Here is a 26,758-nt window from a genome sequence, read left to right as displayed (position 1 = left end):
TAGAAAGGGAGAGTGCCTTAGACTGGCCACAGGCCAAGCAGGGACCATCGTTCATCTGTACAGGACGCCAATTCACCTCGGCCTTTAGCCACAGACCAAATCCTTCATCCAGATAAGGGGTAACCCATAGGAACCACAAAAGGAGCACTCAAAACCCAGAAAACTTTGTAAGTGGGCTCTTGAGCCCCCTGCTCCGGGCCACTCCCACCCTGTGGGGTGCTTTCTCGCTTTAATAAATTCCTGCTTTCGCTGCTTCGTTTGTGTTTCATTCCTCTGTTATTTTGTGCGTTTTGTCCAATTATTTGTTCAAAATGCCAAGAACCTCGACAACTAACACTCAAGGGCCTCCTACCGGTAACATTACGGGAAACACCATTTCCTCCTCACATTTCAGATTTGCTTCCAGTGAGGTAGGTACTTGGGCACTTGAACGCATCCCTTTAAAAAGGAGAAAGCTTTCTGATCTATGTAGTGATTTATCTGGCAGTGCCTTCTCTCCACCAGCCTCTAGCCTTATTTTCCTGAAGATCAGATGAATCAACATAACTTTTGTAAACTAAGATCCAGAAAGGGCCTTTGGTTATTATCAGTAAATGCTGCGCTAAAGAAAGCATTGGTGGGCGGGTCACCACCCCAGGCTACTCCACACAACGCTATTCATCTTAGAAGCAATAAGACCGGGGAAAGGTTTGCATCCCATTTGCTTATTCGGTCCTACTAAATCAGCCTTGGCAGGACACGACCTGCAAAATAACCCCGTGGATCGGTGGAGTCACCATACTGCAGGGTCAAAGGACGGCGTCGGCGGCTCTCCGCTGCTGGGGACCTAGCCGCGGAAGGCACCACAACCCTTATTCTTTACTCTTCCCGCCTGGGGGCCGGGAAGCCAAGCCTACCGCTCTGAGCACATCCAGGGTCCCCGGGCCCGGACTGCTGACACCGAGGCAAGGTCTCACCAGGCCCACTCTGCCCAACCTCCCCGATTCTCGCTTAGCCTCTCTTCCCTTTCGGGGTGTCCTCCCGCCTGCTACCCCGAGGGATGCGAACTCACGACCACCGCGGCGCCGGTGAAAATGTCCTCCCCCTCGGTGTCGCTGTCCCCAGCCTCGGGTTCTGACCCCCCGGCCGCCCCCTCGGACTCCGGCTCCAGGCCGGGGAAAGGCGGAGGGAGTCTCTCCGAAGCGCTACAGCCACCACCACCCGACGCCATCTTCCTCCACCCGCGGCGGAAGCCGCAACAACAACTTTATCGAGAGATAGCGCCGTGAGCAAAACGATCCAACGGTGCGAGGAGTGGGAGGGCCGCAAGGGACCCGTGGGATCCAAGGGGCGGAGGCGCAGGGGCGGGGCCTAGGCGCCGGGGGCGGGGCGGCACCCGGCCAGCTGAGGCTGCCCGGCAAATCCGAGGCCTGGATCGCGATGCTGAGGTATTAATGAGTGGGGCCAAAGGGGCAGAAAAGTAGGAGTTAGGGGCTGCTCTGGTTCCTAGGGCCCTTTGTGCTCTGGATAGCTTTATCCAACAGGCTTCTAAGAGTTCGTCTGAATGAAGGAGTGTAACTAAAATGTTTGAAAACCTCTACATGCCATCTACCCATGCCAAGCACAATGCCCTCACAGAAGTCAGCACGAATTGGCCTTAGATTCCTCGCCCCCAAAAATAAATATTTCGATTGAGGTATCTGAACAAGACTGGAAGAAAGCTTCACCACTTATTCCTTGAGCAACATTCAGTTAATTCATTAAGAAATACAGATATTGAGCATCTACTGTATGCCTGGCATCTTGCTATGAGTTTCAGATACAGAAATAAGGAAGGTATTTAATCGACAGTTCAACATGTTCAATGCTATGGTGTGCTGTGGGAGCACAGGGAAAGAGATTATCAATTCTACTTGGAGAAGTCGGGAGGCCTCACAGAGGAAGTTAGACCTCAGTGTCCTAGATTTGGCTGGAAAAATGTTAGGATTATCCTCTCAATTGCTGTGGAGTAAGTGGAATGGCATAGACAGCAGGGAAATTATTAAACCCTGATCAAAATTTCCCTGGGACCTAAGCAATTCATTGTCTGGTGATCCTAAAGCCTACATTAACGAGACAAACAGGACTGGAGTTTAAAGATAAATGGGCATGTTAGCATGGGACAATTCTGCAAGATAATCCTGTCTTCTCAATAGAGATGACATTTGTCACCATCTTTGACTAGAAGTTTAGTTAGTTTGGTTGTAACTGCAAATTCAGGGATGGACTCCCTCACAGGTCATGTGAGCTGTTTGAAGGCAGGGGCAGCGTTTTATCTTTGTATCTTCCATGCCTATGGATCACCTATAGCAAATTAGTACCTATAAATTTAATCGGAGGGATGGATGGATAAAATAAAATCAATTTTGTTACTGGCATCCATTACACCCACGAACGCCAGAGGGCTTAAGATACACTTTTTTTTTTTTTTTCTTCGAGAGAAGTCTCGCTTTTCTCCCCCAGGCTTGAGTGCAATGGCTCGATCTCTGCTCACTGCAACCTCCGCCTCCCGAGTTCAAACGATTCTCCTGCCTCTGCCTTCCAAGTAGCTGGGATTAAGGTCCCTGCCACCACGCCTGGCTAATTTTTGTATTTCTTAGTAGAGACGGGGTTTGCCCATGTTGGCCAGGCTGGTCTCGAACTCCTGGCCTCAGGTGATCCGCCCGCCTCGGCCTCCCAAAGTGCTGGGATTACAGGCGTGAGCCACCGGGCCGGGCCAAGATACACTTTTAAGGATGACGATCTCCATTATGTCACCACTGTACACATTAGACACAGGAAAAGTTCTCCTGTTCTAGGTTGTCTTTGGAGGCCATTAGAAGAAATATTCGTTCAAAGATGGGAAGCTGTGCTGGGCTGGACTGAGTTCCTTAGGAGACGAGAAAGCCAAAAAGCCTTCCCCACGCCATGCCTGACGACCTTACTGGCTTCCCGTGACGTCCCTTTTCACAGCAACTGAAACCCACTTCCTGTCCGATCAGGAAGTAAGAAAGATTTTGCCTGTTAGCGGCTCCCGCGGAGAAATAACTGTAAAGAGTCTCCGTGCTGGAAACCTCCTCCAACACTAGAACTCAAGATCTCCTTTCCCCTACCTCTTCGGGATTCATCTTTAACTTATCACGGATACTGAGTGAGATAGTCGCGGTTAACAGACTGTTACATCCACGTCTACCCGGCAGACACTACAAGACCCAGAATACAGTTCGCTGCCTTCCGAAGAAAATAGCTCACGCATCCCAGCATGCAATGCGCTAACGAGGCCGCGAAGATTGTTTTTGTCCCGCCGAAACCGAGCAAAGCACGCTGGAACTTGTAGTCCTTGAGGCCCCTTCCTTAGGTCCTTCAAGCTACTCCGTCCGGCCCCGCCTATTCTCTGCTCTCCTGAACCTTTAGGCTCATCTCGGCCCATTTGAAGACCAGGAAGTTGATCAATCCCGAGGCTGCTGAGAGACGGTGGCGCGAGTGGGACAGTCGCCAGGGATGGCTGAGCGTGAGGATGCAGCGGGTGTCCGGGCTGCTCTCCTGGACGCTGAGCAGAGTCCTGTGGCTCTCGGGCCTCTCTGAGCCGGGAGCTGCCCGGCAGCCCCGGATCATGGAAGAGAAAGCGCTAGAGGTTTATGGTAATTAATTTTACCCGGCTCAGCATTTGGCGTTATAGGTGCAGGCCAGAGCTGAGGGGTGCGGGGATGATGGCCTCACCTGAGGGCTGGGAGGGGAGACCAGTTTTTTTTTTTTTTTCTGGCCAGCTCTTGTCCGGGGCGTAGCAGGCACTTTCTTCGGGGTCCTAAGTCACGTGGGAGTGTGGGTCTTTCTGGGAACTGGACTCTGAAAGTAAACCTGGGGCAAGCCGACTCCGGAGGTCTTAAGAGCTTCATTCTCCACGTGTGGCCTACGTCTTAGTGACCATTCCAAGACTTGTGGGAAGAGCACAAGTCTAGGGTGCTTGGTTAGGAAGCAAAACTGGCCTGATTGCACTACTAGAGCCTCGTTCTCTGGCTCCTGGACACACACTTTTGCTACCGCTGAGGGCACTTATAGGTGACAGTCGAGTTGGGGACTGGCCCAAGGTCACAGCCTCTCTCTCCGGCAAAGTCAGTAAGCAGAGGTCCCCGAAAGAAGAGAACGAGATTGGCTTCTTGTAGCGAGGCCTTGTATACACACACATCACACACATACACACTCTTACATATTGTATATTAAATATTTTCTGTTTAACCCTTGAGGCCATTTTTATTGTACAAACAAGGAAACGAAGGTTTAAAGAACTACCTGGAGGTCACACTGCCAGTAAGGAGCAGCGCAAAAAAGCGAAGACTGTGCCTTCTGGCTCTAAACTTAATGCACTTTCCACTATTTCACGATTGACTTACAACTGTTTTTTGTTTTTTAAATTATGTTGTATTGTTTTTGAAAACCGAAAAGACTGGATATAATATTGAGAGATCTAAACATAGAATACAAATATAATTCAAGTAAGGATTATAGGCCAGTAGAAGGACGCCAGGGTTAGGGAATACTTTGGGAGCTAATCTGGTTGACCTCTCTTAATGGAGGCAGGACTTACCTAATCAACCCCCAGGCAGATGATAATTATGAGTGAAATGATCTCCACAAAGCAGACAGACCACATCCCTGTCGTGCCAGATCTCTGTCCACATAATCTAGGGATGGTAGGGCAGTGGAGATATAACTTTGGAAGAGAGTGACTCTAGTCTTCAAACTGATACTGAAGGAAACCTATTTATGCAAAAATAGAGTATGTAATAGAAGGCCGTAGACTGAAAAAGAGATACAGAAATTCAGAGAAGGGGAGATACTAGTCTCTGACTGAGGGAATCTGGAAAGACTTTGAAATAAAGAGGAGTCACTTGAGTTGGGCCTCAAAGAATAATTAGGATAGGCCGGGCGCGGTGGCTCAAGCCTGTAATCCCAGCACTTTGGGAGGCTGAGACGGGCGGATCATGAGGTCAGGAGATCGAGACCATCCTGGCTAACACGGTGAAACCCCGTCTCTACTAAAAATACAAGAAAATTAGCCGGGCGAGGTGGCGGGCGCCTGTAGTCCCAGCTACCCGGGAGGCTGAGGCAGGAGAATGGCGTGAACCCGGGGGAGCGGAGCTTGCAGTGAGCCGAGATCGCGCCACTGCACTCCAGCCTGGGGCACAGAGCAAGACTCCGCGTCAAAAAAAAAAAAAAAAAAAAAAGAATAATTAGGATCTAGATATGTAGAGGGTCAGAGGGCATACTAAGAGGAAACTTAAAAGCATGGAGATAAGAAGATAGGAAATGACAGATAGATGGGGCTATAGGATAGAGTTTGTGGTTAAAGGTGGAGATGTGGTTGAATATTGTTTTAGGTAGTGGGATACAATTGGATACTGAAGGTTTTAAATATAAATGAAGAATTTTAATATCAGTGCAGGGCTGTGGAAGAATATTAGTCTGGGGAGTATGAGGAGAGCTTTCTTTTAATTTTTTTTTTTTTTTTTTTTTGGAGACAGGGTCTCACTCTAGTGCCCAGGCTGGAATGCAGTGGTGCAATCACGGCTCACTGCAGCCTTGACCTCCGAGGCTCAAGCCATGCTCCCACTTCAGCCTCCTGACTCACTGGGACTATAGGCATGCACCACCATGCCCAGCTGATTTTCGTGTTTTTTTGTAGAGATGAGGTTTTGCTATGTTACCCAGGCTGGTCTTGGACTCCTGAGCTCAAGTGATCTGCCTGTCTTGGCCTCCCAAAGGCTGGGATGACAGGCATGAGCCACCACACCCGACCCTTCTTTCTTTTTAAAGAAATAAAGCCAAACCTCTCAAATCTAGAAACTAGAAAACTAGAGAAATGTAATAAGGATGAGATTTAATTTCAGGGTTTAGTGGCATATAAAGAATATAATACAGTTAAATGAGCCTTATGGGGAGAAAGCCTAGTATGAGAGGCAGAAAATTCCTTTTCAGAAAACTCTGTTTCCCTAAGTCCCATGATAACACAGCTCTGTGAAAGACAACCTTTATCCACTTTCTTTCCTGTATTTTCCAATTCTGTTTCTTTTTTTTTTTTTCCTGTCACCCAGGCTGGAGTGCATTGACACAATTTTGGCTCACTGCAGCCTCAGCCTCCTGGGTTCAAGTGATTCTCCTACCTCATCCTCCTGAGTAGCTGTGATTACAGGCACATGCCACTACACCTGGCTAATTTTTATATTTTTAGTAGAGATGGGTTTTTGCGGTGTTGGCCAGGCTGGTCTTGAACTCCTGAACTCAGGTGGGTGGTCCACTTGCCTCAGCCTCCCAAAGTGCTGGGATTACAGGCATGAGCCATCATGCTTGGCAAAATTCTGTTTCTAATCAAGTGACAAGCCCAGGAGCAACTTAAAGAGAAAATAGAGTTTGTTCTTGTTTTTCCCAGTTGCATTTCTGATTACATATAATTTTGTGTGATAAATAATAGAGCAAAACTTCAGATTTGAGAACCTCAAGCACGTTCTATGTAAAGTTCTGCTTCTTTCCTTTCTACCTCACCGTTTCTCCTTATTGTTCTCCTTTCCTTCATCTTTTTCTCCAGCCTCAGAGTAAGAAAGAAATCTTGTCTTTTCCAAGGCCAACCCAGACTCCTGAATTTTTGATCCCATTCCCTTCTGCTTATTTTACCAGTCTCCCTTCCTCCCCACTTATATTTTCAATTTCTCTTCTCAAAGTTGCCCTTATACTTGTCATTGTTCTAGCTTCCTTATAAAGTCACTGTCCTTTTCCTGTCCCTCCTTTCCCAGCTAAGGCCCTAGGAAGACATTTTCAGTTCCTGCTTGCTTCCCCTTTTGCAATCTGGCTTCAGCCCACCCCCTCTCTACTGAAACTGCTTTCTTACAGCTGACTGGGGTGACAAATGAAAGACCTGTTTTAGCTCTCATCAGCCTGAATTTTTCTGCAGCATTTAATGTTATTAACCATCCCTGTCTTTCTTTCTCTAGTTCTTTTTGCTTTTATTTCTCATTCTGATCCCTAAATTAGGTGCTTCGCATGGATCTGTTGGGTCTCTTTTTTCTTTATACCACTGATTCTCAGACTGGGTTGTACCTAAGAACAACCTGAGGAATTTTTAAAACTCAAGGCCAGCAAACCAATTAAATCAGAGTCTCTGGAATTGGGGCCCAGCATCAGTTTTTGTTTGTTTGTTTGTTTTTGTTTTTTAGACAGAGTTTTTGCTCTGTTGCCCAGGTTGGAGTGCAATGACGGGATCTCGGCTCACTGCAACCTCTGCCTTCTGGGTTCAAGTGATTCTCCTGCCTCAGTCTCCCAAGTAGCTGGGATTACAGGTGCCCAGCACCACGCCTGAGTAATTTTTGTATTTTTAGTAGAGACGAGGTTTCACCATGTTCACCAGGCTAGTCTCGAACTCTTGACCTAAGGTGATCCACCAGCCTCAGCCTCCCAAAGTGCTAGGATTACAGGCCTGAGCCACTGCACCGGGCCTTGTTGTTTGTTTTGAGACATTCTTGGTAATTCCAATGTTCAGCCAAGGTTCTGCTTATTGTTTGTGAATCCTGTGGGTTTAACAACCACTCTAGCTTTGGTGCTGTTTTAAACCCTATGCTACAGTTCACCGCTTGCTAGAAAACTCCACTGGATAACCCCTTAAGCACCTCAAAATCATTCTGTATGAAATTGAACTCATTTGCCCTATGCCCCACCCAGATGTCTCCCTTGTTCTGTTTCTCTTAATTCTGCCAGTGTTCTCCTAGGTGCTATTTTAGGCCTGGTGTTTTTAGCTGGTGTCATTGGTTCTGCTTTTTAGTCTGAGTCTAGCAGCTGATGATGAGTTACCAACTGACAGCACAGTGTTGTCCATGTCACTTGTCTCTAACCTCTTGAGGACTCCCTATTGCCAGTAGCTGGCTGTAAAAGACACTTGATGGTCAGACCCAAATCTCATACTCTAATACTCCTTTCACTTATGCCTACTTCCAGGCAAACTAGGGTTCTTCTTCTTTACTTTCCTTCACTTCTTTTCTTTTTTTTTTTTTTTTTTTTGAGATGGAGTCTCACTCTTGTCGCCCAGGCTGGAGAGCAGTGGCTGGATCTCGGCTTACTGCAAGCTCCGCCTCCTTGGTTCACGCCATTCTCCTGCCTCAGCCTCCTGAGTAGCTGGGACTACAGGCGCCCACCACCATGCCTGGCTAATTTTGTTTTTGTATTTTTAGTAGAGACAGGGTTTCACCGTGTTAGCCAGGATGGTCTCGATCTCCTGACCTTGTGATCCACCCAAAGTGCTGGGATTACATGCATGAGCCACCACACCCAGCCTTTTTTTTTTTTTTTTTTTTTTTTTTTGAGACAGGGTCTCACTCTGTTGCCCAGGCTAGAGTGCAGTGACACGATCTCCGCTCTCACTGCAACCTCCGCCTCCTAGGCTCAAGCGATCTCCTGAGTAGCTGGGACCACAGGCCTGTACCACCACACCCAGCTAATTTTTGTGTGTATTTTTTGTAGAGACGGGGGGGTCTCACTATGTTGCTGAGGCTGGTCTCGAACTTCTGAGTTCAAGTGATCTTTCTGCCTTTGCCTCTCAAAGTGTTTGGTTTACAGGTGTGAGCCACCATGCCCAGCTACTTTCCTTCACTTTAAATGTCAAATATAATGTTACCTCTTTTTCAAGGTTTTATTCAGATTCCACTCCTATGAAGCCTGATACCACATTATTTCAAGCTGAAAGTTATTTCTTCCTCTTGAGCTTCCATGACACTGTTTCCATTCTTACTATGTTTTCTCTGCAATGTCCGATTAGAGAAACTGGATATGGTCTTATAGTAATCCAAGAAAACAGTTTTCTCAAGAGGAAACCAGTAGTGAAAATTTCTGTCAGAAACCTGGGAGTTGCTGTAGTATTGGCTTAAATGTAAGAGAAGTCAGTGCTTAAATTAGGCCTGGCAAAATCATCTTTATTTAGAATAGTCATTTTTAATAGAATATCTTATCTCTGATGATTCTTTAGATTTGATTAGAACTATCCGGGACCCAGAAAAGCCCAATACTTTAGAAGAACTGGAAGTGGTCTCGGAAAGTTGTGTGGAAGTTCAGGAGATAAATGAAGAAGAATATCTGGTTATTATCAGGTTCACGCCAACAGTACCTCATTGCTCTTTGGCGACTCTTATTGGTAAGTTTTTATGTGCATACATGTATATTTATATAAATTCTAAATTATTCTTGCTGATATTGACCCATAATAACAATTTGCATCATTGTTGAAAAATCATACAGTGTATGTATTACATTTATGGTTTACAGAGTATTTTTGTGTATTCATCTTCTGTAGTCCTCACAATTAGCTTGTTGAGTTAAAATATTATTATCTTCATTTTGCAGATGAGGAACCTGAAGCTCAGAGAGTTTAAGTGACTTGGACAGAATCAGGTAGCCAGGAAATGGTGAAACTAAGGCTCATACCCAGATTTCCTGACTCCAAATCTGCTTCTCCTTTAGTTATGTCAGGTTGCCCCTCCCAGGTATACATGCCCACAATTAATGGAGAGTGCATGTGGGCCAGTGCTTTTCCTCAGCTGTGGAGGTTGGAGTCGGTGGTGTCAGACTAACATTGCTGCCATCACCATCTCCTTTCAGTGACTCTTCTGCCTTCTACATAGTATGGGCAGAAGTCCTGTTAGGAGGCTGGATTCCCAGTATTTTGGACTTGTTAGCAGGTACAGTAAGTGTCTTTGAACATATGCTTTGTTATAAAGGGATTTTATTTCAAACCAAATGTTCATGAGTAGGGGATTGATTAAATAATCAGTGATAGTGAATGTAAACAGTGGAATACTATGCAGCTATAAAGAATGAAGAAGCTCTGCATGTACTGATATGGAGAGATCTCTGTGACATACTGTTAAGAAATAAAAGCAAGTATCATTTTGCTATCATTTGTGTAAAAGCAAAAATATACATTTGTATTTGATTGCATATGCCTGAATAATATTAATACATAAATGAATAGCTATAAGGGTGTTAGCGGGTAATAGTGGTGGTGGGAGCTGGGCAGATGGGGGAAAGGGTGGGAGGGAGACTTTATACCATTTTATGTTTTTACATTTTTGAACCATGGGACTATCTCACCTATTAAAAATCAACAAGTTTATAAAAAATATTGAAAAGGTCACTATTTCATTATTATTTTCACTATTGTGATTTCTGTCTTTTCTCACTGGTTGACCTGGGTTCCCTCTATTAGTGGTTTCCACCATATAGGCCACATCTTGAGGGACTGGAGGTCTGTAAATCCATAGGTATTATTGTGGTTATTAAAATCCCATTGCTGACTGCACATGGTGGCTCACACCTGTAATCCCAGCACTTTGGGAGGCCAAGGTGGGTAGATCACTTGAGGTCAGGAGGTCGAGACCAGCCTGACCAACATGGTGAAACCCTGTCTCTACTAAAAAAAATACAAAATTAGGGCAGGTGTGGTGGCTCACACCTGTAATCCCAGCACTTTGGGAGGCCAAGGCGGACAGATCATGAGGTCAGGAGATGGGTAACACGGTGAAACCCTGTCTCTACTAAAACTACAAAAAATTAGCTGGGCATGGTGGTGGGTACCTGTAGTCCCAGCTACTCGGGAGGTTGAGGCAGGAGAATGGCATGAACCCGGGAAGCGGAGTTTGCAGTGAGCTGAGATTGCGCCACTGCACTCCAGCCTGGGCATCAGAGTGAGACTCCATCTCAAAAAAAAAAAAAAAAATTAGCCGGGCATGATGACTCACACCTGTAATCCCAGCTACTTGAGAGGCTGAGGCAGGAAAATCACTTGAACCTGGGAGGCAGAGGTTTCAGTGAGCTGAGATCATACCATTGCACACCAGCCTGGGCAACAAGAGCAAAAACTTCATCTCAAAAAAAAAAATTCCCGTTGGCATGGCGGCTCACGCCTATAATCTCAGCACTTTGGAAGGCTGAGGCAGCAGATCACTTGAGGTCCGAAGTTCAAGACCAGCCTGGCCAACATGGTGAAACCCCATCTCTACTAAAAATACAAAAATTAGCTGGGCATGGTGGCACGCACCTGTAATCCCAGCTACTCAGGAGGCTGAGGCAGGAGAATCGCTTGAACATGGGAGGTGGAGGTTGCAGTGAGCTGAGATTGCGCCACTGCACTCCAGCCTAAGTAACAGAGCAAGACTCTGTCTCAAAAAAAAAAAAAAAAGTCCCATTGCTAGAAAAAAACATTACTGAATGTTGAATGCATGATTATTTTTGGTCATTGGACAATTTGTGAATGAACAGATACTGAAAGTACTGCTATGGGTGTTGTGGAGGCGGTGTCTTAAAATATTTTGACATATGAGCAAGAGTTCTTAAATAGAGAGTTCAAGAACCTATAGCAAATTTATTTATTTATTTATTTTTTGAGATGGAGTTTGACTCTTGTCACCCAGGCTGGAGTGCAGTTGTGTGATCTTGGCTCACTGCAACCTCCACCTACAGGGTTCAAGCGATTCTTCTGCCTCAGCCTCCCAAGTAGGTGGAATTACAGGCGCCTGCCACCACGCCTGGCTAAATTTTTTTGTATTTTTAGTAGAGATGGGGTTTCACTATTTTGGCCAGGCTGGTCTCGAACTTACGATATCAGGTGATCCGCCCGCCTCAGCCTCCCAAAGTGCTGGGATTACAGGCGTGAGCCACCATGCCCAGCCAGCAAATTCATTTGTTAAATTAACATTTATTTCAGTTATACAAGTAACATGTTTATTGGCAGTAATTTTGATACCCCACAAAAACATAAAGAAAAAAATTAGCTATTATGAAAGAATGTGGTTGGACTCCTATGTGGGAGGCTGAGGCAGGAGAATCGCTTGAACCCAGGAGGCGGAGGTTGCAGGAAGCCAAGATCATGCCACTGCACTCCAGGCCAGGCAACAGTGCGAGACTCCGTCTCAAAAAAAAAAAAAAAAAGAATATATGCTCTGGGCTAAAATTCCAGATCTATTGGCTGTCCTGTATTGTGGGCTTGGGCAAGTTACTTGACCTTTCTAAGACCCAGTTTCCTTATCTGTAAAATAGGAATATTAAGGATATCTATAGAGTTGTAAGAGTTAAGTAATAACATGAAATATCTGAATTATTTTTCTCATTAAATATTTCTTTTTTTAAACTTTTGTTGTTGAGACTGGGTCTCACTCTCGCCCAGGCTGGAATGCAGCGACACAATCTCGGCTCACTGCAGGCAGCCTCCACCTCCCGGGCTCAAGTGATCCTCCCTCCTGATCCTCAGTCTCCTGAAAAGTTAGAACTTCAGGCAGGCGCCACCATGCCTAGCTAGTTTTGCCATGTTGCCCGGGCTGGTCTCAAATTCCTGGGCTCAAGCAATACACATGCCTCAGCCTCCCCAAGTGCTGGGATTACAGACATGAGCCACCATACCTGGTCATCATTAAATATTATTTAATTATATAGTTATAGGTTACATGCTAATCATATTGATACATCGTAAGTTTTGTAACCATTTGGACTACTTCTAGCCTTTTGCAATTATAAATAATACTGTGATGAGCAACTTTATTTTATTTTATTTTTTGAGATGGAGTCTCACTTTATCGCCCAGGCTGGAGTGTAGTGGTGCAATCTTGGCTCACTGGAGCTTCCACCTCCCAGGTTCAAGTGATTCTCCTGCCTCAGCCTCCCAAGTAGCTAGTATTACAGGCGTCCTCCACCATTCCCAGCTAATTTTTGTATTTTTAGTAGAGATGGGGTTTCACCATGTTGGCCAGCCTGGTCTCGAGCTCCTGACCTCAAGTGATATGCCCGCTTCAGCCTACCAAAGTGCTGGGATTACAGGTGTGAGCCATCGCGCCTGACCGGACAACTTTATGTATAAATTTTTTTTTTTTTTTAATTTTTTTGAGACAGAGTCTTGCTCTGTCGCCCAGGCTGGAGTGCAATGGCACGATCTTGGCTCACCACAACCTCCACTTCCCAGGTTCAAGCGATTCTCCTGCCTCAGCCTCCTGAGCAGCTGGGATTACAGACATGTGCCACCACACCCAGCTAATTTTGTATTTTTAAAATAGAGATGTGGTTTCTCAGGCCGAGCGCGGTGGCTCACGCCTGTAATCCCAACAATTTGGGAGGCCAAGACGGGTGGATCACGAGGTCAGGAGATCGAGACCATCCTGGCTAACACGGTGAAACCCCATCTCTACTAAAAATACAAAAAATTAGCCGGGCGAGGTGGCGGGCGCCTGTAGTCCCAGCTACTCGGGAGGCTGAGGCAGGAGAATGGCGTGAACCTGGGAGGCAGAGCTTGCAGTGAGCCGAAATCGCGCCACCACACTCCAGCCTGGGCGACAGAGTGAGACTCCGTCTCAAAAAAAAAAAAAAGATGTGGTTTCTCCATGTTGGTCAGGCTGGTCTCAAACTCCCAACCTCAGGTGATCTGCCCACCTCGGCCTCCCAAAGTGCTGGAATTATAGGGGTGAGCCACCGTGCCTGGCCTTATATAAATATTTTTATATATCTCATTATTGCCTCAGGATAAATTCCTATACGTGGAATAATTGGGTTAGATTATGTACATATTTTGAAGCCTTATGGTATATATTGGTAAATCCCTATTTGGAAGTTTATACTTTTTGATGCAGGAGTTAAGGAAATAATTTTATAGAAGAAAATATTCGCCAGACGTGGTGGCCCACACCTGTAATTGTAACACTTTGGGAGGCTGAGGTGAGAGGATCACTGGAGCCTAGGAGTTTGAAACCAGCAATCTCTAAAAAAGAAAAAACAAACATGAAAAAAATTTGAATAAGTACAAATTGCATCATGATTGCAGTTATAGAAATCTCAGGAGAGTGCATGAAATAAAAATAACTGTTCTATAAGGGTGCTAACATGAGATTATGGTTGGTATTTCAGATATGTACACTTCCTGAAGAAAGTTTTGTCTTAGCCCTTTTGTTATGGATTTCAGCTAAGACCATTGGCTTTTTATTTTTATTTATTTATTTATTTATTTTGAGACAGAGTCTTGCTCTGTTGCCCAGGTTGGAATGCAGTGGTGCTATCCTGGCTCACTGCAACCTCCGCCTCCTGGGTTCGAGCAATTCTCGTGCCTCTGCCTCCAAGTAGCTGGGATTACAGGCACGTGCTACCATGCCCAACTAATTTTTTGTATTTTCAATAGAGACGGGGTTTCTCCATGCAAACTCCTGGCCTCAAGTAATCCACCCGCCTTGGCCTCCCAAAGTGCTGGGATTACAGGTGTGAGCTACCACGCCCAGCCTATTGGCTTTTTAGAGAATTGTATAATAGTGTGTCATAGTAGTTATGTTCAGTCAACACAGCTGGAAAACTTGAGAGAGCCCTTTGTCTCTGATGTGTTAAGAGATACTCCTCCCGAGCTGGTAGTCCTAGCCCGGAAAGGTGCCTGAGTAAGAGTATCACCTATTCAGTGTTACCTTGGTAAGTGATTGACAAGACTCCAAGGGAACAAGAGGGGTAAAGCAGGGAAACAAGTTGATAATCATTTGTGGTGACTTATTCCAGATAAGAATGGCTGAAGGCAGCTGTGGTCCAATGGGAAGGGTCATAGGGTTTGGAGGTCAGAAGGTGTAGGTTTGGGTTCTACCTCTGCCACTTGTTAACTAATTAATGTTAAACAAATCACTTACCTTGGTTTCTTGGCTGTAAAATGAAAATTATAAAATAGTATAAAATAGTATTAGCTGTTTTTATACTATTATTGTACACTTGTGTGTCAGGTACTGTTTTAAACACATTACATAACAAGTTATTCCTCATAGCAACCCTATATATTGTGATATTATTATATTTTTTAATATTATTATTATTATTATTACTTTTAGAGATGGGGTCTTGCTATATTGCCCAGGCTGGTCTTGAACTCCTGGGCTCAAGCAATCCTCCTGCCTTGGCTTCCCAAAGTGCTGGGATTACAGGCATGAGCCACCTTGCCCAGCTGATACTATAATACCTGTTTTACAGATAAGGAAACTGAAGCTCAGAGAGGTTAAGTAACTTATGCAGGATCATAGCGAGTCTGTAGTGAAGCTACTTTTGAAACCTAAAGTATCTCAATTATGCTGTACTACTTCTCTTGAGGATAATGATGCTCAAAAAAGTGCTTTGTGAATTGTAAAACACCTACCAACAGTGACTAAAATACATGAGGATATTCAGACAGTACGTAGATAACAAATTAAGGAGACAATGGTGGGGCCAGGCGAAGAGGAACTCTCCCAAATATGCTTTAAGGCAGATCCTCTGAAGAGAGACCCTCTTAAGGAAATGATATATTTTCTTTAGAATTCTCTAATATTTATTATAGAACTACTGTATTCAAGACTGTAAGAGGCCAGGTGCAGTGGCTCACGCCTGTAATACCAGCACTTTGGGAGGCCGAGGCGGGCAGATCACTTGAGGTCAGGAGTTCGAGACCAGCCTGGCCAACATGATGAAACCTCGTCTCTACTAAAAATACAAAAATTAGTGGGTGTGGTGGTTTGCTTCTGTAGTCCCAGCTACTCGGGAGACTGAGACAGGAGAATCTCTTGAACCCGGGAGATGAAGGTTGCAGTGAGCTGAGATCTCGCCACTGCACTCCAGCCTGGGCGACAGAGCAAGACTCTGTCTCAAAAAAAATAAATAAGTAAATAAAGACCCCGTGGCAAGCACCACCTCATTATATCTCATCTACTCCTTTTCCCTGTTTTGGGATTTTTCAAAAAATTCTCTTAGAAAACGAAATGGTACTTAGAAAACCAAAACCAAGTTATTACCTCCCTAAAAGATAAGTAGTCTAACAATTATATCTTGCTGTATTCCTGTATGGTTTGAGGTTTTGTTGATGTGTCTTAGCATGGGATGATAAACTGAACTTCAGTGGAACTTTTTTTAAAGAAGTTACTGTATTTGTACCTTGCAGGCATAAAGGATTACAAATTTGAGAGGTTTTATATGGCCCTTTTAAAATGGCTTTGACTTGGTTTTACTTTTTTGTGTGGCCTGGCCTGTTGTGGGGCATTTTAAAAAGTTAATTGAATTGGCCAGGTGGGGTGGCTCATGCCTGTAATCCCAGCGCTTTGGGAGGCTGAGGCACGCGGATCACTTGAGGTAAGGAGTTTGAGACCAGCCTGGCCAACAAGGCAAAACCCCATCTCTACCAAAAATATACAAAATTAGCTGGGTGTGGTGGCATGCACCTGTAATCCCAGCTACTCAGGAGGCTGAGGCAGGAGAATTGCTTGAACCGAGAGGCAGAGGTTGCAGTGAGCCGAGATCGCACTCCTGCACTCCAGCCTGGGTGACAGTGTGAGACTCCATCTCAAAAAAAAAAAAAAAAAAGCTTAATGAGTTAATTGACTTTTGCTGGAAGGCCAACTAATGTAGTAAAAATGGCCTGGGCTTTCTAGTGGTCATAGGTTCCAATCCCAAATCTGCCACTATTGTAACTCAGTGACCTTGAGGAAGTTACATTGTGACCTTGGTTTAAAAATTTGTAGAAGGGGGTTAGTAATAGTTTATTGGATTATCCTAAGGAATATGTAAGATTATATAGTAAATGTCCTTGTGTGGTGCCAGACTCAAAGGAGCTCTGCTCTGGATTGAGCCAAAGCTGTTTTCAGCGACTATGTTGTATGGGGGCACATAAACGAAGCTGTATGCTTTTTCAAGAACCAATAAGAAGCAATAAAGAGATGACTGGAGGTGTTTTTTTCCCTCCACAGGGCTGTGCTTAAGAGTAAAACTTCAGCGATGTTTACCATTTAAACATAAGGTAAGAAAGATGTGTTTTTGTTGTTGTTGTAAAACAGCTTTGTTGAGATATAATTCACATACCACACAATTCACGTATTTATAGTGTACCATTTCAGTGGTTTTTGCTTGTCTGTTACTCATTTGCTTATCTGTTATTCAGTTGATGGACATTTAGGTTGTTTCTACTTTTTGTCTATTATAAGTAATGCTGCTATGAACGTTCATGTATAAGTTTTTGTGTAGGCATATGTTTTCATTTCTTTTCCACCTGTGAGTGGAATCGCCCAGTCCTATGATAACTCTGTGGTTAACATTTTGAGGAATTGTTTGTTTTCCACAGTGGCTGCACCATTCTGCATTCCCACCAACACTGTATGAGGGTTCCCACTTCCCTACCTCCTTGCTAACATTTATTATTATCTTTGATTATAGCCATTCTAGTGAGTATGAAGTGATGGTTTTTTGTTTTGTTTTTGTTTTTGTTTGAGTCAGAGTCTCACTCTGTCACCCAGGCTGGAGTGCAGTGGCGCCATCTTAGCTCACTGCAACCTCTGCCTCCTGGGTTCAAGCGATTCTGCTGCCTCAGCCTCCTGAGTAGCTGGGACTACAGGCGCCCGCTACCACGCCTGGCTAATTTTTTGTATTTTTAGTAGAGACGGGGTTTCACTATATTGGCCAGGCTGGTCTCCAACTCCTGACCTCGTGATCCACCCGCCTCAGCCTCCCAAAGTGCTGGGATTACAGGGGTGAGCCACCACACCCAGCCTTGTTTTTGTTTTTGAGACAGTCTCGCTCTGTTGCCAGGCTGGAGTACAGTGGCGCAATCTCGACTCACTGTAACCTCCTCCTCCAGGGTTCAAGTGATTCTCATGCTTCAGCCTCCCAGACAGCTGGGATTATAAGCATGTACCACCATTCCCGGCTAATTTTTTTTTATTTTTAGTAGAGACAGGGTTTCACCATGTTGGCCAGGCTGGTCTTGAACTCTTGGCCTCAAGTAATCCACTGCCTCGGCCTCCCAAAGTGCTGGGATTACAGGCGTGAGCCACCACACCCTGCTGTCATGGTGGTTGTGATTTTTATTTCTCTGGTGGCTAATAATGTTGAGAACCTTTTCATGTGCTTTTTGGCCATTTGTATATCTTTGGAGAGCTGTCTATTCAGATCCTTTGCCCATTTTAAAATAAGGATGTGTTTTTATTATTGAATTATAAGAGTTCTTTATATATTCTAAATACAAATCCCTTATCAGATATGATTGGCAAATATGTTCTCCCATCCTGTGTGTCGTCTTTTCAGTTTCTTGAAGGTGTCCTTTACAGTACAAAAGCTTTAAATTTTGATAAAGTCTCATTCGTTTTTAATTTTTTTACTTGTGCTTTTGGTGTGATATCTGAGGAAAATGTTTTTAACCCTACTATTGAGCAAGAATATGGATATCACAGTTAATTCATAGTAATTGGTTATAGTTCATGAATGATTCGGGCTTGTCTCTTACTGCCTTTTGTAATTGCTGGGCAATTATGCCTTCTCTATCTTGCTGCTGCCAAGCCTTTACACAGAGTACCCTGTCTAACTTGGAGTTCCTTTCCTCCCATCTCATATGTTCAAATCCTACACATCTTTTTTGTTTGCTATTGAGACAGCGTCTTGCTCTGTCTCCCAGGCTGGAGTGCAGTGGTGTGATCACTGCTTACTGCAGCCTCTATCTCCCAGGCTCAACTGATTCTCCCACCTCAGCCTCCCAAGTAGCTAGGACTATAGGCATGTACCGCCATGCCTGGCTAATTTTTTCTTAATTTTTGGTAGAGATGAGGTCTCTCTTTGTTGCCCAAGCTAATCTCAAACTCCAGGGCTCAAGTGATCATCTTGCCTTGGCCTCCCAAAATGTTGGGATTATAGGCATGAACCACTGGCCTGGCCAAATCCTACCCACATTTTAAGGCCCAGTGAAATACTTTTTTTATTTTCCATGATGTCAGTCCTGATTTCTTTCTCTTTTTTAAAATGAATTTTTATTTATCTTTTTAAATTTCTTTCTTTTTTTTAATCTTTAATTTTTTTTAAAATTTTTTTGTATTCACCTTTCCATACTACTAGTCCTGATTTCCATAACTAAACCTATTTCTTTTGTTGAATTGCCATAGCTCTTTCTTTTTTCTTTCTTTTTAAAGACAGAGTCTCACCCTGTTGCCCAAGCTGGAGTATAGTGGTATGATTACAGCTCACCGAACCTTTGATCTCCCGGGTTCAAGTGAGCCTCCCTCCTTACCCTCCCAAGTAGCTGGAACCACAGGCATATGCCACCATGCCCAGCTAATTTTATAGTGACAGAGTCTCACTATGTTACCCAAGCTGGTCTCGAACTCCTGGGCTCAGGCAGTCCTCCCACCTCAGTCTCCCAAAGTGTTTGGGATTATAGGCGTGAGCCACTGCACCTGGCCCCATGGCTCTTTCTTTGTCTTCTGATGTAGAGAGTGTCATTTTCTAACTTGTGTTCTAACTATTTAATTTTCATCTTCCCTCCTGGACTGTCAGCTGCTGCTGCTTCTTTTTTTTTTTTTTTTTGTGATGGAATCTCGCTCTGTTGCCCAGGCTGGAATGCAGTGGTACGATCTAGGCTCAGTGCAGCCTCTGTCTCCTGGGTTCAAGCGATTATCCTGCCTCAACCTCCCAAATACCTGGGATTACAGACACACACCACCACACCCAGCCAAATTTTTGTATTTTTAGTAGAGCCAGGGTTTTGCCATGTTGGCCAGTTTGGTCTCGAACTCCTGACTTCAGGTGATACACCTGCCTCAACCTCCCAAAGTGCTGGGATCTCACAGTCATGAGCCACCACACCTGACCAGCTGTCAGCTTCTTGAAGTCAAGATTCATAAATGATACATCTCTGTGTTCCTGCTATGATCTTATACATATTAGCAGCTCAATAAATACGTCTTAAATTGAGTAAATTAATAAATTATAATACTAATGGTTTATGATGCCCGGTGAATTTTATTTTACTTTGCATTTTTAACTGTTTTAATTACAGTGTTTAACTTTTTATTTGGAATTAAAATAATGAAAGAAAAGAAATAAAATAGTGAAGAATAGTACAAAGAAATTACATATATCCTTCACCCAGATTCAGATTCACTAATTGTTAACATTTTGCCACATTTGGTTTATCATTAATTTCTCTCTATATATGTACACACACACACACACACACACACACACACACACACACATTTTTTGGAAATGTTTGAGTGCAGATGTAATGCCCCGTTACTCTAAATACCATAGGATGTATTTCCTGAAAACAAGGACATTCTCTTACATTACCACAGTATAAATTTCAAAACCAGCACATTGATACAGTACTGTCATCTAATCTACAGCATATATTCAAATTTCCCCTGTTGTCTGGTAACATCCTTCATGGTGGTCCCTCCTCCTGGCTCTGGTCCTCTACCCATCACACATTGCATTAGTTGTCATGTCTTTTAGTCTCATTTAATTTGGAGTAGTTCCTTAGCCTTTGTTTCATGATCTTGATAGTTTTGAAGAATGTAAACCAGATATTTTATAGATTGTCCCTCAAATTGAGTTTTCAATTTATGCATTGAAATGCATAAATTGCATTTTACGGTTAGATTCAGTTTATGCATTTTTGGCAAGAATACTGAATAAATGTGTTCTCATTGCATCACATCAGAGGCCTATAAATTCAGTTTGTTCCATTATTGGTGACAGCTCCCCTCATCAATTGTTTAGTTACCCCAAAATATAGTTCATATGGGAATAGCTGCATAAATGCTGCCTCTTCCCCTTTATCATTTTTAGAATAATGAGTCCTGCATAAATTTATACTGAAGTAAATCGGTATAGAGTGATTCTATACCTGTTGCTTTGCGGTCTAGAATAAGAGTAGGAGAAAGGCGTTTTGTTTTGTTTTGTTTTGTTTTTTTTGAGACAAAGTCTTGCTCTCTCACCCAGGCTGAAGTGCAGTGGCACAATCTCAGCTTACTGCAACCTCCGCCTTCCAGGTTCAAGGGATTCTCCTGCCTCAGCCTCCCGAGTAGCTGGGACTACAGGCGCATGCCACCAGGCCTGGCTAATTTTTTGTATTTTTAGTAAAGACAGGGTTTTACTACGTTAGCCAGGATGGTCTTGATCTCCTGACCTCGTGATTCACCTGCCTCGGCCTCCCAAAGTGCTGGGATTACAGGCGTGAACCACCGCGCCCGGCCTGTTTTGTTTTTTTAAGGAGATTGGGGCCAGGTGCAGTGGCTCACGCCTGTAATCTCTATACTTTGGGAGACCTAGGTGAGCAGATTACTTGAGCTCAGGAATTCAAGACCAGCTTGGGCAATATGGCGAAACCCTATCTCTACAAAAAAAAATAGAGACGAGGGAGGAGAGGGGTGGGAGTGTGGGAGCTGAGGTGGGAGGATCACCTGAGCCCAGGAAGTCGAGGCTGTAGTGAGACATGATCGCGCCACTGCACTCCAGCCTGGGTGACAGAGTAAGACCTGTCTCAAAAAAAAAAAAAAAAAAAAAAAAAAAAAGATTGACCTAGATGACTTTTAAGGTCCCTTTTAACTATAATAAGTTATGATTTTTCTCACTCATGAGAAACATCTCAGTAGTAAATAAGTAAATAAAAATTAGTTCATCTGTTCTAATGTTCTCTGGAAAGTAGATGTCTTTATTCCAGCATACTGTCTTTACCACAGGATTTGCAATAATTTTGTAGGTTGTCTCAGAAGCTCTGGGTCTTGGAGGGTAGCTCATGTCTATGGGTGCAGCAGGGCTAGGAGGGATAGCTTAACGAGTATTATACTTGAGAATAAATTTAGCAAGATAATAATGAATGAGAAAAGAAGGATGCTGAAAACTGTATATTGTGATCCCATTTTTGTAAAACAAGCAATGTGAAGAAACATCCAACCCTGGTGTGTGTGTGTGTGTGTGTGTATGTAAAATCTGTGTAAGATTATGTGGGTATAGAGAAGAATATGGAAGAAACCACACTAGATCATTATTGTAGATTTCCTGGGTCAGTCGCAGGGCAGCAGGAAGTTTAGATACCGAGTTGGGAAGAAGTAGAGTGCAAAGAGAGATATTCTTTTTTTTTTTTTTTTTTTTTTTTTGAGACGGAGTCTCGCTCTGTCGCCCAGGCTGGAGTGCAGTGGCCGGATCTCAGCTCACTGCAAGCTCCGCCTCCCGGGTTCACGCCATTCTCCGGCCTCAGCCTCCCGAGTAGCTGGGACTACAGGCGCCCGCCACCTCGCCTGGCTAGTTTTTTGTATTTCTTAATAGAGACGGGGTTTCACCGTGTTAGCCAGGATGGTTTCGATCTCCTGACCTCGTGATCCGCCCGTCTTGGCCTCCCAAAGTGCTGGGATTACAGGCTTGAGCCACCGCGCCCGGCCAAAGAGAGATATTCTTAAGTAAAACAACATATATGAGATCTCATTTGTGTAAAATGGTATTTTTGTGTATTCATAAAAAAATTAATGGAAGTACCACTGGCAGGCCTTTCCCAGGTGACCAAAATAAAAAATCCTACTCATTTTGGTCCTTTTTCTTTAGAGAAGGATGTGGGAGGCTTGTCCCTAAGTCTCTGATGTTAGAAACAAGATTTGGGGCTGCTGGGCACAGTGGCTCATGCCTGTAATCTCAACACTTTGGGAAGCCGAGGCAGGTGGATCACCTGAGGTCAGGAGTTTGAGACCAGTCTGGCCAACATGGCAAAACCCCATCTCTACTAAAAAAAAAAAAAAAAAAAAAAAAAAAATTAGCTGGGTGTGGTGGCATGTGCCTGTAATTCTAGCTACTTGGGAGGCTGAGGTAGGAGAATTGCTTGAACCCAGGAGGTGGAGGTTGCAGTGAGCCAAGATCACGCCACTGCACTCCAGCTTGGGCAACAGAGTGAGACTCCATCTCAAAAAGAAAAAAAAAAAACAAAAAAAAAAAAAAACAGGATTTGGGCCCTCATCCCTAGATGTGTGAATTTACTGTACATTCCACTTCACTCTCTTATCTTAGAATGCGCTAATGTTTTTTCTTTTACTTTTTTTTCCCTTTCCAGTTGGAAATCTACATTTCTGAAGGAACCCATTCAACAGAAGAAGACAGTAAGTAAATGTTAAAACATAATTGAAAAATAATTGAAAAACAACTTCAGATAGTATTTGGATCCAATATCTTGGATATTGGATTCTTCCGCCAGCCAAGTATCTACTGGGTTACTTTTTAAAAAGTACATAATTAGTTATTAGCTCTTCCTTCCTAGGTGAGGAAACCTAGGCATTTCAAAGTAGTAATTTTTGCAGTGGACTCTTGAGTGCACTGGAGCCCATGGATGTTGACTGGTTTGGGCCAGTGGCTACACATCTGTAAAGAATATCCAGCGCTAGGGACCTTGACTTACGAGCTCTAAGTAGGCTTCTTTTCTTTGGTGGCAGGATAGAAAGAGCTGTGTACTTGAAATTGAAAGTCTAGCAAGTAGAGCTTTAGCGAATCTTGGGGTAGGTGCTGTCTCTCTGGGTTAGTATATTAGAATGGGAGTGGGTTTTATATAGAGGACCTCTGGCCTACAGAGAGAAATCAATCAGTAGCTACTTAAAAATAGCAGAAGTGGGGTTTGGGAAAAGCAAAAGACAAAATGTTCTGTATGAGCCATGTGTTACCTTAAAAATAGAATTTTAGTGTTTTTAATCTACAAATGATAGAGTGCAAATAATGAGAAATACATTTAAAAGGCACGTTATACTTAAGTTTCATCACTAAGTAAATTAAGAAGGTGGGAAGAAATAGCAGAGGAATGGAAGAAAGAGATAATAGAGGAAGAGTGACAGTGAGATAGATACCCAGAAGACTCAGAAAGGCATGCACAGGGCTGGAGAGAGACACACAAAATCTCCAACATAAAAGACAGCTCTAGAGAGGGAAGCCTGCTGCTTCCAAAGGAACAGCCCATCCAGGAAACTTTTTAGGTACTGTCATGAAAACTATTAAAAACCATGTCCTATCTATAGTTCTAGACATGTAGATTATTATACTCTTTGTGACTTGAATTTCTTTAAACCCCATGAGCTGAGGGCTTCTACCTCTGATTTAGAAAATAAGAATTTAGGTACCGTAAATCCACTCAGGTTATCCTTTTGAAATTCCTTGAATAGGCCGGGCGCGGTGGCTCAAGCCTGTAATCCCAGCACTTTGGGAGGCCGAGACGGGCGGATCACGAGGTCAGGAGATCGAGACCATCCTGGCTAACACGGTGAAACCCCGTCTCTACTAAAAAGTACAAAAAACTAGCCGGGCGAGGTGGCGGGCGCCTGTAGTCCCAGCTACTCGGGAGGCTGAGCCAGGAGAATGGCGTAAACCCGGGAGGCGGAGCTTGCAGTGAGCAGAGATCCGGCCACCGCACTCCAGCCTGGGTGACAGAGCGAGACTCCGTCTCAAAAAAAAAAGAAATTCCTTGAATGATGAGATTTTACAACAGCAATAATATTAAACCTTATGATTCTTGTTTTACATTTAGTAAATATTTACTAAGTGCCTTCTATGTGTGGGTACAGTTCAGCCTTTGAGATGCATTCCTGCCTTTGTGGAGCCTACATTGTAGTAGGAAGAAACTAAATTGAAAATATTTTCACAGGAATATGTGTATGTTTGTGTGTATTCTACATGAGACATTTTAGCAGCATCCCAGAAAACTCAATCCACATTAAGAATATAGTTGTCTCGCCGGGCGCGGTGGCTCAAGCCTGTAATCCCAGCACTTTGGGAGGCCGAGGCGGGTGGATCACGAGGTCAGGAGATCGAGACTATCCTGGCTAACATGGTGAAACCCCGTCTCTACTAAAAATACAAAAAACTAGCTGGGCGTGGTGGCGGGCGCCTGTAGTCCCAGCTACTTGGGAGGCTGAGGCGGGAGAATGGCATGAACCCGGGAGGCGGAGCTTGCAGTGAGCCCAGATCACGCCACTGCACTCCAGCCTGGGAGACACAGCGAGACTCCATCTCAAAAAAAAAAAAAAAAAAAAAAAGAATATAGTTGTCTCTCTTTCGAACTCTTCTGTTAAGAGTGCTGTTAGCTAATTACAGAAAACGTAATGGGCCAATACCTTTATTATATGAAGATCCATTCAAACTAATTTTAAAAAAAGATCTAGTAGATTAACAGAAAGAGACATGAACAGGAAATTCATGCAAGAAGAATTAATATATGCACATGGAAAATGTTCTATATTCCTATTAGTCAAGGAAATGCAAATTATAACAATAACATTGAGCCGTTTTCTACCTCCTGTTTTATGTATGTATATGTGTGTATTTGTTTTTATTAAATAATACCAGCTATTGCCCGGGCATGGTGGTTCACACCTGTAACCCTAGCACTTTGGGAGGCCAAGGCGAGAGAATGCCTTGAGGCCAGAATTTGAGGCCAGGATTTCAAGAGTAGCCTGGGCAACATAGTGAGACCCTGTCTCTACAAAAAAATTTGAAAATTAGCCACGTGTGGTGGCTCATGCCTGTGGGAGGCTGAGGCAGGAGGCTCTCTTGAGCCCAGGAGTGGGAGGTTACAGTGAGCTATGATTGCACCACTGCACTCAAGCCTGGATGACAGAGCAGGACCCTGTCTCAAAGGATAATAATAATAATGATAATACTACCAGGTATTGCTGCCAAACTGATAGCTCATGTATTGGTGTTGACAATATAAATTGGTGAGTAATTTTGGGAAGTAAATCATTGATATGAATCACACCATAAAAATATTCGTACTCTTAAAAAAATCCCATTTTTGAGAATATTTCCAAAAAGAAGGCTATATGTTTAAAGGTATTCATTGTAGCATAGTGTTCATAATTACTTTAGAACACTTAAGACTTTTACCATGTTAAATAACCCTGTAGTTTAAAATACAGGCTTAAGGGATGAAAAATAGCAATTTTCAAAATTGTATTTACTCTGAATATAACTGTATAAAAATATATATATGGACAAAGACTAGAAAGAAAAAAATAGATGTGGTAAGTAGTAGAATTCTAGTAGATATTTTTCTCTTAAGTCTGCCTTCTAGATGGGAAATTACATTATGAGTAATTAGCCAAAAACAGCTTTAAGTTCTCAAGGAGTTCAAGTTTTTGTTTCAGCAGACTAATAAAAATACTGTCTGGCGCTGTATATTGACACAGTTCTTCTGCTAACTTTTGTCTGTGTATTTTTCAGTCAATAAGCAGATAAATGACAAAGAGCGAGTGGCAGCTGCAATGGAAAACCCCAACTTACGGGAAATTGTGGAACAGTGTGTCCTTGAACCTGACTGATAGCTGTTTTAAGAGCCATTGGCCTGTAATTGTTTGATATATTTGTTTAAACTCTTTGTATAATGTCAAAGACTCATGTTTAATACATAGGTGATTTGTACCTCAGAGCATTTTTTTAAAGGATTCTTTCCAAGCCAGATTTAATTATAAGGTAGTATCTAATTTGTTCAATGTATAACATTCTCAGGATTTGTAACACTTAAATGATCAGACAGAATAATATTTTCTAGTTATTATGTGTAAGATGAGTTGCTATTTTTCTGATGCTCATTCTGATACAACTACTTTTCGTGTCAAATATCTACTGTGCGCAAATGTACTCAATTTAAATCATTACTCTGTAAAATAAACAGATGATTCTTGTAATGACTCACTGTTTTTATTGGATTGTAAATTCCAGTGTAAATGTCAACTCCTAAAAGATATCTTCAAAGCTTTATTTTGCTGATTATTTTGTAGAATCAGAGATGTGAGAACCAAAAGGAACCCTTAAGATTGGGCCTACCTTCCTTCCAAGGAGAGTCCTGGACCCCTTCATAGATAATGAACAAATGTGGAGAAGGCTAGATGGCATACACAGTTTTGAAGATCAAGAAGTCCACCAAAGAAGTTTTGATTAAACCAACCTAAATGTATGGTCTGCA

The 26,758-nt window shown here is 43.4% G+C and overlaps 2 protein-coding genes across 6 annotated transcripts in view; one reads left to right on the top strand and one right to left on the bottom strand.

Annotated features, from left to right (window-relative positions):
- The window catches only part of SNX1 (sorting nexin 1), a 42,931-nt gene extending 41,689 nt beyond the window's left edge, over positions 1-1,242 (bottom strand). For both annotated transcript variants that reach the window (XM_005559760.5, XM_045395591.3), the window contains exon 1: positions 1,052-1,242. In XM_005559760.5, coding sequence (XP_005559817.3) covers positions 1,052-1,210 — 159 coding nt within the window. In that variant the 5' untranslated portion in view covers positions 1,211-1,242. The remainder of the gene's footprint in view (positions 1-1,051) is intronic.
- A 2,088-nt stretch (positions 1,243-3,330) lies between these two features.
- On the top strand, positions 3,331-26,749 carry CIAO2A (cytosolic iron-sulfur assembly component 2A). Of its 4 annotated transcripts, none has more exons than XM_065548042.2 (5): positions 3,331-3,638; positions 9,005-9,169; positions 16,752-16,801; positions 22,868-22,913; positions 26,574-26,749. In XM_065548042.2, the coding sequence occupies exons 1-5, from the start codon at positions 3,515-3,517 to the stop codon at positions 26,585-26,587; spliced, it is 399 nt and encodes a 132-aa protein (XP_065404114.1). In that variant the 5' UTR covers positions 3,331-3,514; the 3' UTR covers positions 26,588-26,749. The 4 variants fall into 4 exon arrangements, with proteins under 4 accessions (XP_065404114.1, XP_045251528.1, XP_065404116.1 ...); XM_045395593.1 differs by lacking the exon at positions 26,574-26,749 and adding an exon at positions 26,017-26,480; XM_065548044.2 differs by lacking the exon at positions 16,752-16,801.
- The last annotated feature ends 9 nt before the right edge of the window (positions 26,750-26,758 follow it).

Source organism: Macaca fascicularis, chromosome 7 (assembly GCF_037993035.2).
Source record: "Macaca fascicularis isolate 582-1 chromosome 7, T2T-MFA8v1.1".
In the NCBI taxonomy this organism is placed as follows: domain Eukaryota; kingdom Metazoa; phylum Chordata; class Mammalia; order Primates; family Cercopithecidae; genus Macaca; species Macaca fascicularis.
This window is presented reverse-complemented; position numbering and strand designations above follow the sequence as displayed.